A 21136-nucleotide genomic window follows, 5' to 3' on the forward strand; every position below is an offset into this window, starting at 1 on the left:
TTAAGTCTGCAGAGCAGCTGAGAGGATCTTGAGGAAAAGAAGACAAAGGCAGAAATGTGAACTAGTGAGTTACTCTCATCAGAAAGCCAGTCCGTGCGTCTGTCACAGCAGAATTATGGCTAAATGTTAGTAAATTTGCCTCAGCAGTATTTCCTGGAAGTCAAGAAACACGGACCTTGTCCTCTCTTCCCCTCTGATAACGCTGCTCTGCTGTGACCAACCAGGATATGTTTTTCTGGAGACAATTTCCTGCTTTAGTTTGTTAATCTTTCTTTCGGTGACAGTTAAACAAGTTTCTTTCGTGCTTTCCAACCTTCTGTCTGTTATAGCACAGGGGAAATTTATGTTTTTTCTTCTGAGCAGATGTTTCATATCTAAACTGTTAAGTCTATAAAAAGATTTTAATAAAGCCTTTAAAATGACAAAAAAATAAATGTACAAAACTACTTTTATTTCTCCTCCTTGGTGTTTTAATAATGTTAATTGGTTTTTAATATACAGGTGTAACTGACTTATGCTCTACCCTCAACACCCACCTTAAAAATAAAATGGTCACATGACACCATTTTTATGAAACAAGAAAAAAGCTGTGCGGAAATGAATTGGAAACAATAGGCCTCAGCTTCCTCTCCTTTACTATGAAACGATGCAGGATTCATCAGACTTATTCAGCACCCAATGCAAATGACGTAAACACACAAATTAATTAGCAAATCCCCCAACACGCAGCATGCTTAAATGCCAACAAAACTCTTCGGAATTGGAGCAAATTTTCACAGGAAACAGAGGCAGGGAAATACCTATTGGATTTCCTGGTCCCTTGGTTGCTGGTCCCTTCGAGACAGGATGAATGCTTGGCACAGACACAACGAAGGGGGCACCAGACGATTGGTACTGGTTCTCTCTCTCTCCCTCCCGGAGCCAAGAATGGGCAGTGTCTGTGTGTTAGGCAGAATTTCAATGAGGGAGGAAGGAGGTGATGATGGTGGGCACAGAGGAGGAGCAGGGAGGGAGCTGGAGCTGGAGTTGGCAAAGGAAGTATGCCACACGTAAAATGGCAGGATGAAGAATTCCCATCGTTAAGAAAAAGACGCAAACAAATGTCTTATCTCGCTCATGTCCACTCCTACTCCAGTGGAAAACGATGTGCAGACATCTGGCACATCTAAGGAAGGAGGTTATTTTATGGTACCTGCTTTTTCATCTTCCCTACTCCCTGAAGAATGCCCGATTCCAACATTAAAGGACGAAGGACGGAGCGCTGCGATCCTCCATGCCCACTTGGCACAGTGCCTGCACTCATGTTACTTATATCCTCATTAACCAGTCCAAAGCGCACGGAGCTCGTGCTCACACGTGTGCACGTACACAGAAAACATATGTATGTACTTACACGCAACCACGCAGCGGCAGACAGCGTAGTCTGCGCTCCATAGTTACGTGGCCCATGTACATGAAAGAAGCTCAGCCTATCTGATCCTGATTTACTGAATCCTAATTAAATGAAAATACTTCCAGTCCTTTGCCATCAGCCTCTCCGCTGCGTGAATTCTGGACGTGCAGGCGTAAGCGCTGGGTAAACACGTTGAGCAACGTGTTTGATAAAATGATAGTATGACCGAGATAAGGAAGGCGTATAAGGAATCCACTGTATCACAATGTCTAACAGCCGTTTAAACAATAAATACACACAGACGTGCAGGTAAGATCAGCAGTAGAAACAGCAGAGTACTCTCAGGTCCACAGGTTTACATGCTTAGCTCATACAGTTCTTCCATCATCGTAGGTTAGTTGATTATGTTTTAAAATGGCTGTTATATAAGGCTTTCCTCCTCCTCTACATCTGCTCTTTATGTCCCATCTCTCTATGGTTTTGCTAAAGTGCTGATGAGATGTTTCGTTACCATGGTTTCAAATGTTTCTGATATCTCAAATGCCTGGTCTGGCATGTTGCTGCACGCCCACATGTTATAGCGTTCGCTAATGCCACACGAAGCAGGCCACGCACACACGTACGGCGCAGAGACCCGAACACCCAGAAGCGAACACCCGCTCAAGCACGTATACGTGTGCACATGTACACAAAGAGCAATGCGTGCAAGGGTGCAAAGTGGCGTCAGGCTGAAACAGCTGCAGCTTCCTGCAGCAGAGAAGCAACTTCCTGTTGCCTCGCTGCAAACCGCGGCCGGTCAGCCAAGATATCAACCAATCAGCGACGTCGAGGCTGAATGCAGGAAGTTTGCCTGACTGCCTCTAGGAGAAAAACTCGGAAACATTATGAGGCAACACGATAAGTTCATCTGAGGATAAGAGAGGGGCGGGGAAAGCGCTCTCCCACTCCTACCTCTCTTTCTGTCTCTGTAACCCTTGTTCGCTCCATTTTCTACAGCTTCTTCTTTCTTACCATTTTCCCCTCGTTTCTCCCTTTAGAGGCGCGTTAAAAAGACTCTCTGGTTCCTTTTTTCAAGTAAGTTAATTTGACTCTTCATGCAAAAGCTGAGCAATCTGAAACAACAGACACTGATGCAGATGAAGTGGTTTGTTTGACCACGACTTGTGAGGGGTATGTTGAAAGGGTCTGCCCGTGTTCACTCTTTCTTAAACACGTGGCATGAAGACGCCATCTTAACAACAACCCCTATTTAGATCAGGACACAGTACTGACAAAAACAGGCCTTAATGCCTACGACATCTAATATGCAGATATGATTCCATCGCGATTTCAATTTCCCCAGTAAAATTAGACGATCGAGTGAAACTGCGCAGCGCTAAAGTCCGCGCGCCTTGTTGACATTTTGCTTTTGTTCGACGGCAAACGTGCAACTGTAAAAAGAAATGCAGTGCTGCAGCGGACAAGCATAAACATTCGTGAGATAAATGCCATTGTTTGTGTTTCGTTTCCTTTCTTGACAGCGATTCAGCTAAGTACAATAAAAAACAGCAGCTTTACTGATAAGACGTGAAACAACTACCAAAGTAAACCAAGTGCAATTCTCCGCATGACAATCTTTCTTTAGATTCTGTTTGCTTGACCTAAGCCAGCTTCATTTCTGCGTGAGCTTCCAACCTGAAGAGCAAGAATCGTATTCGGTCGACTGTGATGCTGTGTGTGTCAAGACAAACATTGCATTCGCCACCTTTTGAAAACTGGCACACCCCTCGACTGCAGAAAGATAAAAACTAGCACAGAAACACACGTTCAGTATTAAACAGCTGTCACATATTTTATAGTGTTAAAAAGTGCAAAGAGTGTGTGAAAGGAATGAGAAGCAAAGTAAATAGAGACTTTGTAATGCCTAGCCTTGCAGTTCTGGATGATAAGAGACCGGGCAAGTGCCACACTTGTCCTGTGGGCGCAGCTTTTCAACACTGGCCTGCAGCTAAAACCCACACTGATATGAACACAACAGCCCGCTGGCTCAGGTGACCCTTTGAGAGCAGACAGCCACGCAGAAGGCCCGGCCTTCCTCCTGCCAGTCTACAAAGAGACACCTGTTCAGCACGGAAAGCCACGGAAACACTGTTTACCATCCTGCCGGAGCCTGGTGTCCCGGAGCAAGGAGTGGCGGAGGAGGAAGAGGGGGACAGAGGCAGACAGAAGGATGAGGGCAGCGGCACGGAGACGGCGGTCAGCGGGACTCAGCGGGGGGTCGGCGGCTCCCCCGCGAACACCAGAAAAGTTTCTCCCGTTATGTCCATCGAGCCAAAATGGCGGTGAACAGAGTGCGGCGTGGCACCCGACGACGACAGGCACGTTTACGGGAGGAACGCCGTGATGAAGGACAGAGAAGCGAGCGAGAGGAACTGGAGGAGAAAGATCATGGTTAAGAACGGCGAGGAGAGGTGTCGCAAGATAAAACAGAAAAATACCTGGAGTCTGTATGTGAGCGGCGGGCTGGGCCGAAGGACTGGGAGGAAAAGAGGGCCGTGATGGCGGGAAGAAGGGAAAAGAGAGGAGTAGAGCACACCCTCTGGGAGCTACACCCCCTTCCCACAATCCCCTCCTACTGGCGTGAGTGCGTCTGTCCGGACTCAGGGTGACAGAGACGTCTGCTCTCGCACAGCTCTATAACGCACACAAGCCACAGTATCAAGCACACTGTCCACAACAAGGCAGCGAAGCGCTCCGACACACACTCGCAGCACACTCGCATGGCTTGCGGTCGCGTACGACAAAAACGGAAGCGCCGGCGCGCCAACAAAAGACACACGGGACAGTTCAAAACACAAACACACACACAATCAATTCGCCAGCCTCTGGATCGCCCTCTGCTCTGCCCTGCGCTGTGTTTGCCTCGGTCCGCCTGCCCACTTTGGCACCGCTGCCAAGAGGGAAGGAGAGAAAAGGGAGGAGGGGGGGGGTGTAGATACTGAGAAAGAGGAAGGGAGGGACGAACTGTAGCGAGAGAGCGAGAGAGAGAGAGCGAGAGAGGGGGAACAGAAAGAGGAGGAGTCAGAGAGAAAGAGTTCGGAAAGAGAGTGTGAGACGAGAAAAAGAAGGAGAAGAACCGTAAACTGAGGCGTTATGGAGACGGGGATGTCACCGTCCGACATCCAAAACGCACCGATCACCTTGTACTTGTGCTGTCCTGCAACAGCAGACAGATGGTGAGGGACACAAGTAGAGCCCAGCACTTCTTCCATGTTGCTCCGTCTCACCAGAGACAGAGGCAGAGCCCGAGCTGGCTTCAGATACGGACTCTAAACTGGGTCCGGGCAGACTTACTGTCTCCTCCGACATCTTTATTCTCTGCACTCCCCTCCATCCTCCCCTTAAACAGTCCTCTCCCTCCATCGGAGATAATGTCATCCCCCCTAAATGGGAGTGGTTTGAAAGAACTCAGCTAAATTAATCAATGAGCGAGGTGGGTGGATGTTTCAGAGAATGACACTTTTTTTTCCTCCTTTCAGCCGCTGGCATCTTTCCCGAGTCCCAATTTGCTTTCTCACACCAGCAAGAGAGTTGAACACCAGTGCAGAGCGGCGAGCTGTCGCCTGGAGGTGACCTCGATCATTAGAAGAGAAAACATAAATCCATCTGTTCATAAATGGCCGACCATCTCTGTAGACGGCGCGTGGACCAATCGCTGGTGTTTCAGCGGGTATCCCAAAGCGAGCCAACCAATCGCGGGCCACGTCTCAGCTGATGTCATTTTGAAAACACTGGGTTTAATTTGTCATAATATAATTGTTACCGCTGCACTTCTAATTACATGGAGCACTTTAAAACAAACGGTGGTCTTCTTTGTAACAACTGTGACAGTGGACCCGTTGCAGCAGCGGCTTAATACCTGAGTGACTGAGTTACACGCTCGCTCTCAGAGTTCTGCCGGTCCTCAAACTCTCAGAGCAGAGAAAACGCAGACCCAGAAGTCCAGATTCTCTGCTGCGACTCGGCACAAGGCTTTCCTCCAACACAGGACAACAGACACACGAGCGTTTACACTGTACACACACACACACACACACACACACACACACACACACACACACACACACACGGCGCGGGCGATCCGGTTCTTCCATGGAGGCTCGGTTTGAGCCAGCAGGTCGGACAGCCCCTCAACCTGACGTCACGTCTCCTTTGTTGTTTATGAATTTATTTCTCTCCTCAGATGAACTCCCTGAACCCGTATTTCCCCACCCCTCCTCTGCCGTCCTCCAGCCCCACACTTACCCCCCCTCCTCCCTCGCCCCTGCGAGCGAAAGCCAAGCAAATACAGTAGGCGTCCAACAAAGAGTAGGAGAAAGAGAGACAGGGACGAACAGACACAAAGAGGAGAAAGGCTGAGGAGAAGGAGAGAAAGGAACTCACATGTCTCTCTCACTTTTTTGCTGTCCTCCTTTTCTTCTTCGCTCGCTGCCCGTGTCTCTCTCTTCCTGCTTGGCTTGTAAAAGTTTCAGCTGCACGGCGGCCCGGCCTCTTTTGGCGGACGTCCAACCCTTGACTCCCCTGTCCCCTCAGCGAGAGGGAGAAGCGGCGGCGGAGGACAAATATAGTCGCGGCCGCGACCGTCTGCGGGGCAGATGCACCGCGCACGCGGGGAGAGGGGCGGATCCTGCCGCCGCCGCTGACCCGGCGAGGAGCGCGGCGCGCAGGTGCCCCGCCGGGGGACAACGCGGGCCGGCCGCGCGGTCATGACGCTGGAGAGGCCGCTCTGTCTTTAAGACAGTGTGACGGCTCACGCTGATAACGGCGTGTTTGTGCTCACACCCAGTTCACATGAGGACGCGCGCACTCACAGAACCGACATTATATGGGACACCAAATATTTACATGCTGTTAAGTGTGCTGTTTGTTCCATCACATGAAGTGTCCTTTACACAGATGCACTTCAGTACTTATTTAACACTTACTAGTAAATACTAGAATAGAATAGAACTAGTAGAATACTAGTAAATATAGTCAGCGTGCAGTGAGTTAACCTGATTACAGGACTAAGTAACCTTTAAACTTGATCATTTATTATCTTCTCTACCTCCATGGCCTCTGCCAACACACGTTACAGTTTAACAACTGTGTCAAATTATTCATGTTTGGCTTTGCTTCAGTAATTTCCACCATGTGATTAATAGGGTCAGTGGTATTTTCAGGACGGTAAAATATACGTTGTTACTGATTAACTGATGTATATATTGCTAGAAATTAGCTTACTTTAATTTAGTTGCTCTAGTTGATGGTGTGAGACAGAGAAGCCCAGTGGAACTCACCTACTGTTGTTAGTAGAGAGAAACAATACAACAAAAACCGCTGAGCAAATAGCTAAAACTAACGGACTAACTAATTAGCTTCTCTCAGTGACGTCAGTTAGCAACTATAGCAGTATGAGCTTAGCTAACTCTAGCTACACAGCGTACGAGCTACAAGCTAATAAGTGAGAGACTTCTTGATTTCAAGAAACATTTAAGGATTTAAAAGACTAGTTTAAAGTAAAAGAGTGCGCGTGTGTGCTCACCTGACCGAGTAGCTCACGTGCCCACAGGCGCCACCGTTGACGGGCCTGTGGCTGCAGACGGAGGCAACAGTTTGTGACAGTAACACTGTGGGCTGGTGGCAACAAATAAATATTAAAATTAAATTATTTGAAAATAATTGCATTTTAAAATTAAGATGCAGTTTTATGCAAGTAATATACGAAGCATTTTCTATTGCCTTTTATAACCTCATTTATTATAGTTCGTTGACCGGTTAACGAGTGAAGACTTACCTACGCAGTTGTGTATATAGTGCCTTTTTATAAAACATATGTTTTAATTAATTAGCAATAGCATTTGACAGTTTTTGAAATGAAAAAATGATGGACTTTACGGTTTCATTAGAGTAATAGACCATCTTCTCAAAAAGGTTTACCACAAACTACTGTTTCGTCTATTACAGTACGTTTTCCACAGTATAAAGCTCAGGGCCCCCATCTAGTGACAGGTCTGTGTAAATGCAGCCATGAAACCGGCGCATGCGCTGACATGAAATTTGAAACGGTTGACTTTAATTCAGTGTCAAGATACGTTGTAACATTAAGAAGAAATCCTGGTATGTCTCATCGTACTTGACAAAACACATTTTGATCAATTTTATTCCAATAGGCATCATTTTAAAATTTGAAGAGTTCCAAAAAGTTGGAAGGAAAATGAACGGTTTCCACTCACTCACCAAATAACTTGAAATGTAGGCGTGTTTGTAAATGTTAAAAAGAAATCGAACAAAGTGTACGTGTTACGCACTTTATCTACGCCACTCGCCCACTGAAGAGTGATTTGATGATTAAGGTAATACTGCTCTCTAGTGGACATATGTGAGAATACATTCGCCCATTGGAAGGTCCGGGGCTTAACGTTTCCTTTCTCTGCCTCCTGTTGTTCGGCTTCCTATTCATTATACAGCAAATTAGGTTTAAATATGAAGCATCACTGTTCAACACTCAGAGCTCAGCAGTTGGAGGCAACAGGAAGTAAACGCATGATTTTCAAAACTTAACAGGCACTTATTATTAGTACCTGATGGGGCAAGTTGAGATCAGAGTAAAAAAGTGTGTTTGCCAGTCCTGTGGCGTCATGTTAGAATATTCCAAATGAAGCCTTGGATAACTATTATATACCGGGCAAATTAAATCATGAATAGAAAATAAGGCCCGAAATTATTAGACTCTGTGACTAGCCCTCCTCAGAAACTAGGCTGCAGCCCCGAGACTCGTCTACTTGATGCATTTTGGACACAATTCAAGTTGTTTCATTTATACACGTATTTGTATTTGTTTAATCCACACAAACCCGAACCTTTAGACACTCGGGGTGTCGCGTGCGTATTATTAAAATGACAGCCTAGCGTTCGTGTTCGGCGTCTATCGCCTCCGCTCTCCGAACCGGGCTCTGATGTCATGGGAGGAGTTTGCGCTGGGAGCCACTAAACTTTTGCGTGCGTGCGCGTGCGTTTCGACGCCACTCCTCTGCGCGTTTTCCTCCGCGGCGCGCGTTGATTTCATACTTGGCATTCCGCCTTTTTCTGTCACACACACGGTAATTTTATATACGCACGCTTTAAAAAAGTAACGAAAAAAAGCCCGCCGTGGAAGCGACGAGAGCCGGAGAGGAGAGCGTGTCTGCGAGCGCGGGGCCGTCGGGAGGTGAGTGCGCTCTCGGATACTTCTTTGTTGTGCGCTGCAACTTTCGTGCCGCTGCAGCTGCTGCGCTTCGTGTGCGCCGTTGAAGTTTTGGGATATTTGACATATTTCGCGTGTTCCCGCTGCCGCTTTGCTGATTCAGAGCCTCCCGTGTCTCGCGGCGAGGTCCTCCCCGGTCTCCTCGCGCTCACTGGCGGCGAATGAAATCACTTTCGAGGCGTCTTTCGCACTTAGGTTGGAGTTTGTTGCCGTGTTATTAGCCTAGAAGCTAACAACTAGCATGTCAGCTCGAGTATGTTAGCAGCGGCTTTTCTGTCCACGGCTACTGGAAGATACCGTGTAATATAGCGTTAAATTACACTTTAAAGCTTCCCCAAGTGTTTCAACGACCGCTGGGCTCGTTTTTGAGTCGAGCTGGAGCTCTTTTTCTCCTGGGACCTGAGGCAGATTTTGCCAACTCACACTTGGCTAAACGACGTCCAACCCCTGGCTGTGATTTGTTTTCCCTCTACATGCTAACCTAGCAGCCGGGCTTCGTCGCTTGTTGTGCAAGTTTCAGCAACATGTGAGACTGGTCTTACGGGTTCAAAACAAGCCAGGGGAGAAATGATCGTAATAACGCCCCCGACGGAGGTGACTTTAGGTGAAGTTAGCACAAAGGCTTCGCTTCATCGGTGAGCCGCGTTGGTCGTAGTGAGGATATGTGTGACATTAGTGCTGCTGTGTATGGAAATGAAGCCTGATTAGTTTCTGTCGCTGTTGTTCCTACTGGAGTAGGAGGCATCCCATAACGTGCGTGTGTCTTGTCAGTGTTTGCTGAGCTCATAGCTTTATTTAGCTCACTGCACTAAACACCTGACCTTTTGGCCACAGGGAGCTATACTGAAAATGGTGGAGGTGCGTGTGTCTTCACAGAAACACGACCTTGTTTTTGCATCAATACTTTAATAAATAAAGTCAATACAGTGGATTGTTCCAAAAATGTAATCTTCCCAGTGATGTAGTAAAACTGTATTATTATGCTTTATTTACTTTACCTTATCAAATCGTTAGACATTTCTTAATATAGAAGTATTTTATAACAGCTGCAAAATACAAAACTCTGCAATAAACAAGCTTTTTAAGAAACTCAGTGTCAAATCAGAGTTTCTAAATGTGGTATTTATGTATTTGATCTAATTTAATATTACAGTTGATTCAAATAAATTGACAGTGGGTGCACATTACTTTTAATTTATTGTCAGGTTATTATTGAGTATCAGAGGCACAAGTTACACAAAGTGAGTGAATTGATACGGATAATTGTGTGTGACTGGCATTAGCTTTCTCAGTGTTGAAGCTCCCAGACCAGACACTTAGAGCCCATCCACATGAAGTGTTTTCATTAGAGGTGGAAAAATGAAAAACAATTTAAGGTCTATTTGACGTTACCTAAGAAAATCAGTGCTATGATCATATGCCACACAATGTTTTGGCATAGACAACAACTCTCTGGTGTATTTTGGAAATAAAACCTAGAATTGCTGACCTTTCACATGAGGGGGAAAAAAACGTTTAAGCCCATCACAACTCCTCCCCTCTAATATTAGTATTATTAGATACTTAGATACTAGATTATTAGATATAGTATTCTAGACTTTGCTCTTTCCTAACCATCTCATTTCTAAGGCGACGGCACAGCCCTAGTCAGCAGTGATTGAAACTGGAAAGGCCCTGCACATTGTGTCCAATGAGACCACTACAGCAGGGAAGCTCAGCAGCAACACGGATCCTCTGGTTTGACTGTGGGAGCGACCATATTAGCCGCACTGTGGAAAAATTTCACACCGGGCCGTGCCTGTGATGCGCATGTATGCCTTTTGAGTCTGTAGACTTGGAGAATCCTCAGTGATAAGTGCATTCTTCTGGTGAAGTTCATAATGCTCCTGTGTTGCCTTTTGAACTAGTTTCGGGGTAATGGAGATGAAAGTCTGATGGTAGGATCCACCGTTTTCACTGTTAATGGCCACTAAAAGTTGAGGTTTCTGTCATCCTTTAAGCCTCAATGAGCCTGTTCTACCTACATTGCCTGCGGGTCCCCTTCAAGGAGCAGCCCACCACTAGATGTCACTAAATCTTACGCGCTGCACCTTTTGTAAAAGAAAAAGACATTAGGCATTTTTCTAATTATGTGAAATATTATTCATTAAGTGCAATATGGAAATAACAAGGTTTCCCTCTTTTTATTGGTTCACCACAGCAGTAGCCACAATATTTACCATGGTGGATATGAACTCCAACATAGTTACGGTTTATTATAACCAAGGCATTTAGACGTGTTAGACACGTGCTGAGTGACTGGTGGGTACCACAAACACTATTTAACACATGCCACACATTTTGCCTGGTTACTTGCCTGGAGGGAGCTGTAATGTGGATGGACCAAGGCTTTTTGGCCTTCTCAGTGCGACTAAGTAAGACGGCCAGAGTTGAACAAGAGTCTCTTCAGTAATGCGTTGATTTTACAATTATTCATGCTGGTGCTCCTATGGGAATACTCTGATCTTTAGAAATAATTTCACACCCCTGCTCTTCATCTGATTATGATCACTTGAAGCCACTGTATGGTCTTATTGCTCAACTCCGCTGAGCCTGGCCAATTAAAAAAAATATTTCTTCAATTTGACTTGTTGGAAAGCCCCTCTGCCTTCTCCCCATGCTCTAATACTTAGCAATGATCTTTTTCTCGAAGTTCACCACATTTTATAGCTCAGCCCTTCTGATGTTCACTGCTAATTTTCATTACTTAACTGTATCCCCAAATGTGCGGGTCCCACTCCCCATCCCTGCTGAGTTAGGGGTTTGATACAGCAAAAGACGAGGGCCTTAGTTTGTTTCAAACATTACTGATTGCTGTGTCTTTTTGTTTTAATGCATCGGCTGTTTCTGAAAATACCTTCTCTCTGCTCTCACATGGTGGTAGATGATCTAAAGGTTTCTTAATCTGGGATGAAACCTGCCTTGGAACCCGGGTTCAGAACTTGCAGCTTCAAGTTTACCATCGATCATCACTTATAATATACATTACAATGAGCAAAGACCAATCAAAGGATTTAGTATCTGTCACATCAAAATGTTCTCCGATTCTCTCCCTACCACAGCTGGTTCCTTTCCTGTCCTGTGCGGGGTGTTGTGGCTGGAGCCGTCATCATTGCGTCGGAGTGGAGTTGCCGTGGAAGCCCTGACGGGGCTCAGGAGGATGGTGGTAGCGGAGATGGACTGGGGGATGGGGCAGACCGTGGATTGGATGGCGACCCCGAAGGAGTGTGGAGTCCAGACATTGAGCAGAGCTTTCAGGAAGCGCTGGCCATCTACCCTCCATGCGGCAGGAGGAAGATCATACTTTCAGACGAGGGGAAGATGTACGGTGAGGAACCTGTGTGCTGCCTTTAAGGCCAAGGGGCAGGGCAAGTGTCGTAGTTCATATAGGAAGTTGACTGACTATTTCCCTGAATGACTAATTGCCTACAGGTTACTGGTTTGTGTAACCGCCGAACCAGAGTTGTAGTTTATCGACGCAATAATATGATGAGGAAATGAAAGGACATTCTTCAAAAGCCATTCAGCCAGGTGCTGCCATCATGAGTCTGCTCTGAACCAGCATACATGAGCCCGTAAATCCTCAGATTACCCAATGAGTGAAAGTTCACTTAGGCTTATAATTATACTTGTGTTGTTAATAAACACTGCCGCTAGTCAACACAACCTAAAAGTTTAGTAAGTTCAGGGGATGTGGTTAGATTTTTGGGGTCCTTGTTTATGGACTGGCCCAACTCAAATATGTTCAAAAATGAATGCATGCCTACTATAAACTATGTTTGTCAGGCTTTCTGCTTCATGCTGTGAAGAGATCATACTCCACCGGTCTCACATTAAATATGCTTGATTTGCCACAGCCTGGCCAATTGCCCTGATACAGGATGATAGTTCGCAGATTCCACTGTGTTTCTTCTTCGTTATCAGTAATAACGTCTCTAATTTTATCGTGTGATAAATGCTTTATTTATTTGGCAGATGAAGAGAAACTAAAAGATAAAATAACTGAGAACAAGTATCACTATTGCATAGGGAATTTTCCAGTGTGTGTCTTGTTTTTATGTTAAATTCTAAAATGTGTAATTTATAGCAAGTGGAACATGAGTTGAGGCCTAATGACAAACTGTGTGGCCTTATGTGGAGTGGTGGAGGGCTGCAGGAAAGTGCGCCTATCCTGTTTTGGAAATTGGATCACAGCTCCGTCTGAGTCAGCCCCTTTTGTTGATTTTTGGGAATCCTGTGTTCTGGTAACTCCACAGAGCTGATGTGACTCAGCCCGATGTGACCCAAGTCTAAGTACATATGGAGTTTCATCACTTCCCAGCACTTCCCAGACTGAAGGCTGGTGATAGTCCTGCATACGTGCGTGTCTGGAACAATCACATCAGTACAGCCAGAAAGCTGCTTTAATAGAACTTTGCCTTTAAACTCTTTAGGCTCTCTGACATCTGCAGTGGGGTGAACAATTTGTTGCTCATCAGTTGCGAGTAGATAATCAGGTGGGGGTTGGAGCCGGGGGAGGCAGAAAGAAAGAGCTGAGCGGGCAGTCTGCACTGACCACATTTTGAACGTCTGTTAACGATACGATGTCCTCTCTCCTCTTTTTCCCTCCATTCCCACCGCTCGCCTGTCTTCTTAGGAGCTCTGCCAGCAACCAAGGCCTAATCTGACTAAGTGAATCCAGCCTAGTCTTAATGTGAATGCCATACAGCAGCGTAAACTGCTTGCTTGACCGGCCGTGTGGGTGGGAATGCAGACTAATGAGTCTCACCACCTTGAAGACTCCTCATAGTGAACACGCAGTTGCAGTAAACTGTGAAATAATCTTGGCCTCACGTCAGTGGGACAGAAAAACTCTTTACATCTCTGGGTCTTGTTTCGTTGTGTTGCTTGGTGCTACACAAACGGGGTTTGTTGTGTTGCTGTAAACTAGGCCAACCTCGCACACCTCATCACTACCTACGTAACGCAGGTACTTTTCAAACATGAAAAGTCATTTTTTGAACTTTCTTCTGTCGATTTCAGGTCGAAATGAGCTGATAGCGCGTTATATCAAGCTGCGAACGGGGAAGACACGCACACGCAAACAGGTAGGGACAGACGGAGATCAGTGTTTTTATTGTGTCCTGTATGTATCCTGTGATGTTTTGTCATTGTTATTAATGGACGGAGGCGCTTTAAAATCGTTCAATGACCGTGTGAATGTGTGTTTTTTTAATGGGGGTATCCCCGCCCCCGTAGGTGTCTAGTCACATTCAGGTTCTGGCACGTAAGAGGGTACGAGAATACCAGGCGAGCATCAAGGTGGGTGCCCGCTGCATCAACGCTCGTTTCCTTCTGTAGTCACATCCCCTCTTCTTTTCCTCCCTCTCCCCGACCCCGAATCCTCTTTCCTTCCTCCTGGCTTCCTTCAGGTCTCTAGTCACCTGCAAGTCTTGGCCAAGCGAAAGTCTCGTGAGATTCAGTCTAAGCTCAAGGTACACATGCCTATCGCTTCTGCTTTGGTTTGGCTGCTTTGCTCTGCATGTGGCCCATATTTAACCTAATTAGGGCAACCAGAGACTATGCTTCTGTCAAGGTGTTAGAGTGCTTACTTTGAGGGCCTGCACTTACTTAAAAACACCTTCTGGAGGTACTCTCGCTATCTGAGCAAAATTATACCATAATGTTTCCATTTTAGCATTCTTACCTGGGTTTCTAAAACATTTTATTAATCACATTCAAGCTTTTAAGCTTAAGAAGCATCTCGCATCTCACTTTTTTGCCTTACATCCATATTTGAGGTTGTAGGTTGGCGAGTGTGCATGTGTTTTGGTTGTTCATATGAACATCTTTCTGAATTTTTGGGGGGAGCAATGCATGGCAGTGATCCATTTCTAGAGGTCTGTGACCTCGAACAAATTAATTGCATGAGATTTAGTTGTGGTTGGCCAACGCATGTGCATGAAATATGTATGAAGGCCTGCATACACACAAACATGCAGGGAGTTCTGAAGGAGGCATGTCTCTGATCCGTGATGGATTTCACCTGTCCCCTTTGACACATACCTCCACATTCTTACTCTTAAACATTTCCCTCCGTCTTTGAAGTCTTTTCTATTTACATACTTGACTTGTGGTTCTCCAAGCCCTGTAATAATGCCTCTTGAGCGAAGGCCACTGTTTTGAAGTTTGCTGCATTATCCATTGTATCAACGCCAGAACTTTGCAACAACAAGCGTGTATTTAGAGGTAGCTTGTGCTGTCAGTGTAACGATTCTTATCAGATCAGTGTGAATGTGTTCGACTTTACGTCAGAGACACTTCAAAGTAGTGAGCAAGGTGTTTTCCCTCATTACCTAATAGTGATTGTGTAACCTGATTTGATTCTGAATGTGAGTTAATTAATAACGTGTCTTTTTTGCTGTAGGCCATGAACTTGGTAAGTTTTGGTTCAATAACTACAGTTTTCTGCTTCAGGCTTTATGCTTTTGTTGTTGGCATCACACCACCGCTAGTCCACGGTACCATTTTACTGCCAGACTCCAAGACCCTGCTCGTTCCTCTTGTTTTTAGCGACTTTAGCTGCGTTACTGGTGATGGCTCCAGTTAGCTCTCATAGGCTGCTAGCTTGGTGCACTTGCTGCTTTGGCCTCCATCTGTATCTGCTTTGCACTTTGCCCTGTCTTCCCTAATAGTTGCTGCATCATTTGAAGTAAGTTGGCTGTCCTACTGTCTCAACTGGCCTTGAAATACTTTTTTTTGCTGAGGCTGTAATATTGTCTCTCTAGACAGAAAACTGTGATTGCTTATTACTTCATCTGTCTCTCATTCAGGACCAGGTATCCAAAGACAAGGCGCTGCAGACAGTAGCCAACCTCTCGTCAGCTCAGATTGTGTCTGCAAGTGTAATGAAACCTCAGACTCCCTTCCCCCAACCAGTCAGAGTGAGACACAAACACACATCTGTTCTTTTCTACCTTCTGAGTATAAGCCTGAGTAATACTATCTCCCCTGTTTCCCTTCTTTCCTTTTATTTAGTTTTGGCCCGGCACTATGCCAGGACAGCCTGGACATTCTCAGGAGTAAGTGTCACTAGCAGATAAGTTGTTGTTATTTTGTTCAGTGGAAATAAATTCAGGACTGGCCTCATACAATTGCAATTTTGTTTTTGTAATGATAACAGTATCAAGCCATTTGCACAGCCGCCGTACACTACACTACCGGCCCCTGTCCCTGCAGCTATCAGTAAGTGTGAACACCAGGCCACAGCTGACCAACAGCTGGGGGGTTACGGCTTTGTAAGTTGTTTCGTATGTTTTACAGGTTATGAGCCCTTGCCTCCCCCTCGACCTGCCACTATAGCAGCTCCTGTGTGGCAAGACCGAACCATCGCTTCAGCAAAGCTACGGCTACTAGAGTATGCTGCTTTTATGGAGACCCAAAGAGATCGAGAGACGGTGAGCATACGTTTGCAATGGAAGAATTTGCCGCGCTCTTTTTTTTTCATTCGTTTTGCTTAAATCTCTCTCTCTCTCCCCACAGTTTAAACACCTGTTTGTGCACATCAGCCCGTCGAACCCGGGCTACACTGACCCTGTGTTGGAGTCCATAGACGTGAGGCAGATTTACGACAAGTTCTCTGAGAAGAAGGGAGGTCTGAAGGAGCTGTATGAAAAAGGGCCACACAATGCATTCTTCCTTGTCAAGTTCTGGGTCAGTACACAAGACTAGTGCTCGCAATGAGATAAGATTTAAATACCTGGAATGTGGAGAGGCGTGTTTAAGAAGATTAGTATGTTTATAACTGGAGATCTGTGGAAGGTTATTGAAGGTGCATCTTGGTTTTATATCACATTTAATTAGATTTACTGCAGCTAGTAGAAGTGTTGTACACAGGTTGTTAACAGTTATGATGATCAGAATCTGCCCCTTCCGTCCTGGTCTCGTTTAGGCCGACCTGAGCGGTGACATTGAGGAGGCTTCTGGTGCCTTCTATGGGGTGAGCAGTCAGTACAGTGGAACAGAAAACATCACGATCAGCGTCTCAACAAAGGTCTGCTCCTTTGGTAAACAGGTGGTGGAGAAGGTTGAGGTGAGACAATGGACTGAACACAGAGATGCACATTTAAAATCACTTGTTTTACTGCTTCGGTCCTGCTCATTGTGCCGATTCCTCCCTGTCCAGACTGAATACGCGCGTATGGAAGGTGGGAAGTACATGTTCCGAATCCAGCGTTCACCCATGTGTGAATATATGATCAACTTCATCCACAAGCTCAAACACCTGCCGGAGAAATACATGATGAACAGCGTGCTGGAGAACTTCACCATTCTGCAGGTGAGCATGCTGAAGCCGGGCCGCCGTGTAAGAGGGCTCACCCCCTTCATACAGCTAATGTCTCGGTATTCTTGTGTCTTGCTAGGTGGTGTCCAACAGAGAAACCCAGGAGACTCTGCTGTGCATCGCCTTCGTGTTTGAAGTGTCCACCAGCGAACACGGAGCACAGTACCACGTGTATCGACTAGTTAATGACTAGCAGCACTTGCCGTGCTCGCAGAGACTCTAAAGACGTTTTGATACATCAAGCATAAACACCATTTTCAGCCCCGGCACACAGAATCCTCACTTTCTTCTAACACATACACTCTTAACAGACCAACAGTCGCACTGTAGTCACACCTAATGTTTAATGTGTGCTGCTGAAGAGCATGCACACCTTCCTGCAAGAGCCCGGGACGTGGATGCTAAAGTGATTAACCAGGCATTTGTTATACAGTCCAAACAAGTGATGTTCATCATATATGGTGGTACATGTGGTGAGACACTAAAATGAAAGCAGAGAACTTAAAACGCAGGTGTGACTGATGTGAGGCGAGTTTGAATATAGGCTGGCAAACAAATCATTTAATCAGTGTTACTATAACGATGCCACAATAACTATGTCTTCTATGGTTTGTATTCTCTCTACACAGAATGAGCCGACAATGCTGTATTTCCAGTCACTGCTTTAATCATCATTGCATGAGCGAGCGCCTGGTTCTCCGCAGGCCGCCGCAGCGTAACAGTACAGATGTGCAGGTTTGAAGTGAAGCGCGGGGTCACGGAGAGCCAGCCGCCGGCGCGTGTGTGTGTGTGCGTGTGTACGTTTGCTGTTTAAAGGTACATGGTGCAGCAGGAGGGAGTGTGATCAGGTCTCAAGAAGGCGAAACGTTTGCCTCACGGGATGTTTTAACCAACTACAACATTCACACTACAGCAGAAGAGAACTAATTATTTTACTGTGCGTTGACACAATACTGTTTTTACTCCAACTGTGTGGGCTTGCTGCAGTATTTCTACCTCCACATGAGTTGGTATAAGAATGTGCTTTGGTTCATAAAGCCTTAACCTGAGGAGCACTGATGTATAGGACATATACACTACACTTGTAATGGTACAATGTATGAGGCCAAAACAAGGTTTATAGACTCGATTTTGTAAAGATGAACTATCTTTTGTATTTTCACCAGCACAGCTCAAAGTGTTACACTAAGCATAAAATGGTGGGGTTTTTGTTTCTTATTAAATGTTTGATGTATACAAAGTGATGTATGGTACAGATCACAGGAAGGTCAGCCACCGTGCACTGAGGTAGATTTTTAAATGATGACACTAACAAACCATCCAGCTCGCACCTGTTTTAATGTTTTTATGTAAGGTTGTGGATTGTTGGTACACGTGGCTACCAGCGTTTTTATAGTAATGTAATGTAATGTCCGCTCCTCGCAGGACTATCTCTAACCATGTTTTTGAATTTTTAACAAAGAGACTTCTGATTTTGATTTAAATAAGAGAAACTGTCAATCTTGGAATTTCACACCGTCTCTTTAATTGCTTTCCTGTCAGTGAACGCTGGTTGTTTGCACCTCGTCACTTCTTTGTCCAAATCTACTCATCGAATCCAATCTGTGCCTTTTTTTTGTTGTTGTACCAATAAAGTCACATAGTGTGTGCAGAGTCGGAGCCGTTTCCTGCCCCAGGCTGCAGTTCATGATCTGCCGTGCCAGATGGTGCTGTTGCCTAACGTGCTGCCTCTTGGACTCCTGTCGAGCTGTCAGTCACACAGCTCGTCTTCACTGACCAGTTAAAAGCGTTGTGTTGTGTTGTTTGCATGCACACTCACACAGGGTCACAACACCAGACGACTGTGGGTTTTGGCCATATGAAAGCTTCATCAACAGGTGCAGCTTTAAAGTTCCTTGAGAGTTTCATGTTCTGGGCTCAAACCTTGTTAAGGCGCTTGTTAACTTCCATTGGAAACGCTCCCCATTAATCCATTACTGAGGGCCATTGAACTGCTAATGACTGCTGTTACACGCCACCCTGAGGGTCTATGTGCAAACCTTTGTTCACCTTTGTTTCTGTCCTCACTTGGCCTTTTCAATTATCCAGTTCAGCTCGAGACACATGAAAACTAATTCTAGATGCGTCTGTGTTGATCAAAGAGGATGTACCCTAACACAACGAACCACATGATTTTAATTTGGTATTTTAAACACACATGGAGAACATGTTTCCTCTTGACTCAAACGCGTGAGCTTGCCGTGTGCGGTGAGGGAACTGGATACTTTGTGGCGTGTTTTGTATTCTGTGGAATCTGCTGGATACTTTTCAAGCCTCTTGAAGCCTCTAGAAATCTAGTCTGTGCTGTACAGTATAGTGTGGGTGTGTGCGTCTTTACATCCATCTTAAGGCTCAGACATGTTTTGGATCCTTAAACCTGTTGCACTTAGTGTATGTCTGGCAACTTTCCAGATGCTACACAGCAAAACCACAAGTACTGAGTTTTGCCCTCAGATTGTACACTGCCTCCTATACAGGATCTGTTGGATGTTTAACGTGTTGACATTTTGCCAAACGAGCATTTTGGTCTCCGCACGTACAAACGGCTGCAGGAGCTTTAGCGATTTTTTTTTTTACTTTGTTTGTAAAAAAAACAACTCCGAATCTTTTACAGGTTACACCGTGTTTTGTGGGACGTTAGTCAGAGTGTTGTTCGTCTGAGACGGCTCCACTCACTATCTCCATGCAGCCTGAACTCCAAGTGGTGAGCAGTGACACACACAAAGCCCTCGGGCAGGGTGTGGCCCACGCCTGCCAACGCTGCAGCACAGTTAGAGTCTAGTAACTCTCCTGACCGGCTCTGACTTAAATTTAATAAGTTAATGAGTCACGGACCATTCCTGAGATTTACTTTCATGATAGCGGCTTCCAGTCTGATTTTGAAGGTACATTTGGATTAGTGAGGGATTTGTTTTATTCTCTGCTTTTCAATCTGATTTGGCAGCACTGCCCTGTCCTGATCCAATAATCTCACCTGTTTGGGTGGATTTAAATGATGAGCGGCCCCAGTATCTGGCTCATGTTTGTCCCTCTGTCTTTAATAAAACTGGTACATTGTCACAGACACATGGACATATTACGGTCACATGACTTTGGCTAATTCAGTGTGCAGTCCTCTGCTGCAGCAAAGGGTGTGGTGGGAAAATGTCACCTTCACAAACGTAGCCAAACCGATCCGGTTATGCAGAGAGCAAGGCCTCTTTTTTCCGCTCAGTTTCTTTCATCATTTTCTTTTTCTCTCTTTTTTTTCACCCCATTCCCTCCTAATATCTTTTCTCAAGTTGACAAGCGCTTGCTCATGTCTTTACCTGTCTCACCTAATAATCCATTTGCATGCATGCAAATTGGTTACTAGAAAGCATTCAACCTTCATCGAGCCCAGATCAGTCCTAAGGCTGTCACAGCTATAATTTAAAACAATATATATATTTTATAATTTTAACAAATGACTTATCTTATTCAGAGTAACAAGGTAAATTTACTTGAACGGTATATTTGGTATTAGTATTTTAAAAATGTGCATTACACCTAACAGCAGGTTTTATCTGAGTAATAGCTTACAGAAAAATATACTTAAAACGTGTTTTTTTAAAAATCGGAGTCTTCACTTATTTTGTGGTTTGTGTCAAATGCACGTTGTCTAGATTCTAAACGTCACTTTAAGCAGCAGGTCGGGTCAGCGTTTTTTAGCCTGTTATCACAAAAATCATACATTTACCTTAAGGGCCTTTTTAGACTATGCTGCAAAATATAATTAGGAACTGGAAAAACTCCCCACTAAACATTATCAACATAAACAAGATTCTCGTCGTTACCAAAATTACAAACCAAAGCTCTCTTTACAAATTACGGCTTACTGAAGCAAAATAGTTTTTCCTTGGGCTAAGTAAAAGTAAAGTAAAACACGAGGCCAGAGCAGTAGTACTACTCCTATACTGCATAATAACAGTAGTAGTGAAGACGTTCCGCCTCGCCCCCTCCCCTCGCGTCGCACCTACACGTGAACCCATCGGTTCCACCTCCGGCCCGCAGGGCGCGGTCCCGAGGGCGGAGTCTCGCGCCGCGGCTGTGGGAACGT

The 21136-nt window shown here is 45.4% G+C and overlaps 1 protein-coding gene across 7 annotated transcripts; it reads left to right on the top strand.

Moving 5' to 3' along the window:
* The first annotated feature begins 8412 nt into the window (after positions 1 to 8412).
* On the top strand, positions 8413 to 18672 carry tead3a (TEA domain family member 3 a). Of its 7 annotated transcripts, none has more exons than XM_055510576.1 (14): positions 8413 to 8621; positions 11759 to 12024; positions 13719 to 13783; positions 13935 to 13997; positions 14108 to 14170; positions 15103 to 15114; positions 15509 to 15619; positions 15714 to 15757; positions 15859 to 15920; positions 15999 to 16132; positions 16218 to 16388; positions 16627 to 16767; positions 16861 to 17013; positions 17099 to 18672. In XM_055510576.1, the coding sequence occupies exons 2-14, from the start codon at positions 12018 to 12020 to the stop codon at positions 17210 to 17212; spliced, it is 1140 nt and encodes a 379-aa protein (XP_055366551.1). In that variant the 5' UTR covers positions 8413 to 8621; positions 11759 to 12017; the 3' UTR covers positions 17213 to 18672. The 7 variants fall into 7 exon arrangements, with proteins under 7 accessions (XP_055366551.1, XP_029012742.1, XP_029012744.1 ...); XM_029156909.3 differs by lacking the exon at positions 8413 to 8621 and adding an exon at positions 8733 to 9292; XM_029156911.3 differs by lacking the exons at positions 8413 to 8621; positions 15103 to 15114 and adding an exon at positions 8733 to 9292.
* The last annotated feature ends 2464 nt before the right edge of the window (positions 18673 to 21136 follow it).

Source organism: Betta splendens, chromosome 7, assembly GCF_900634795.4.
Source record: "Betta splendens chromosome 7, fBetSpl5.4, whole genome shotgun sequence".
Lineage (NCBI taxonomy): Eukaryota > Metazoa > Chordata > Actinopteri > Anabantiformes > Osphronemidae > Betta > Betta splendens.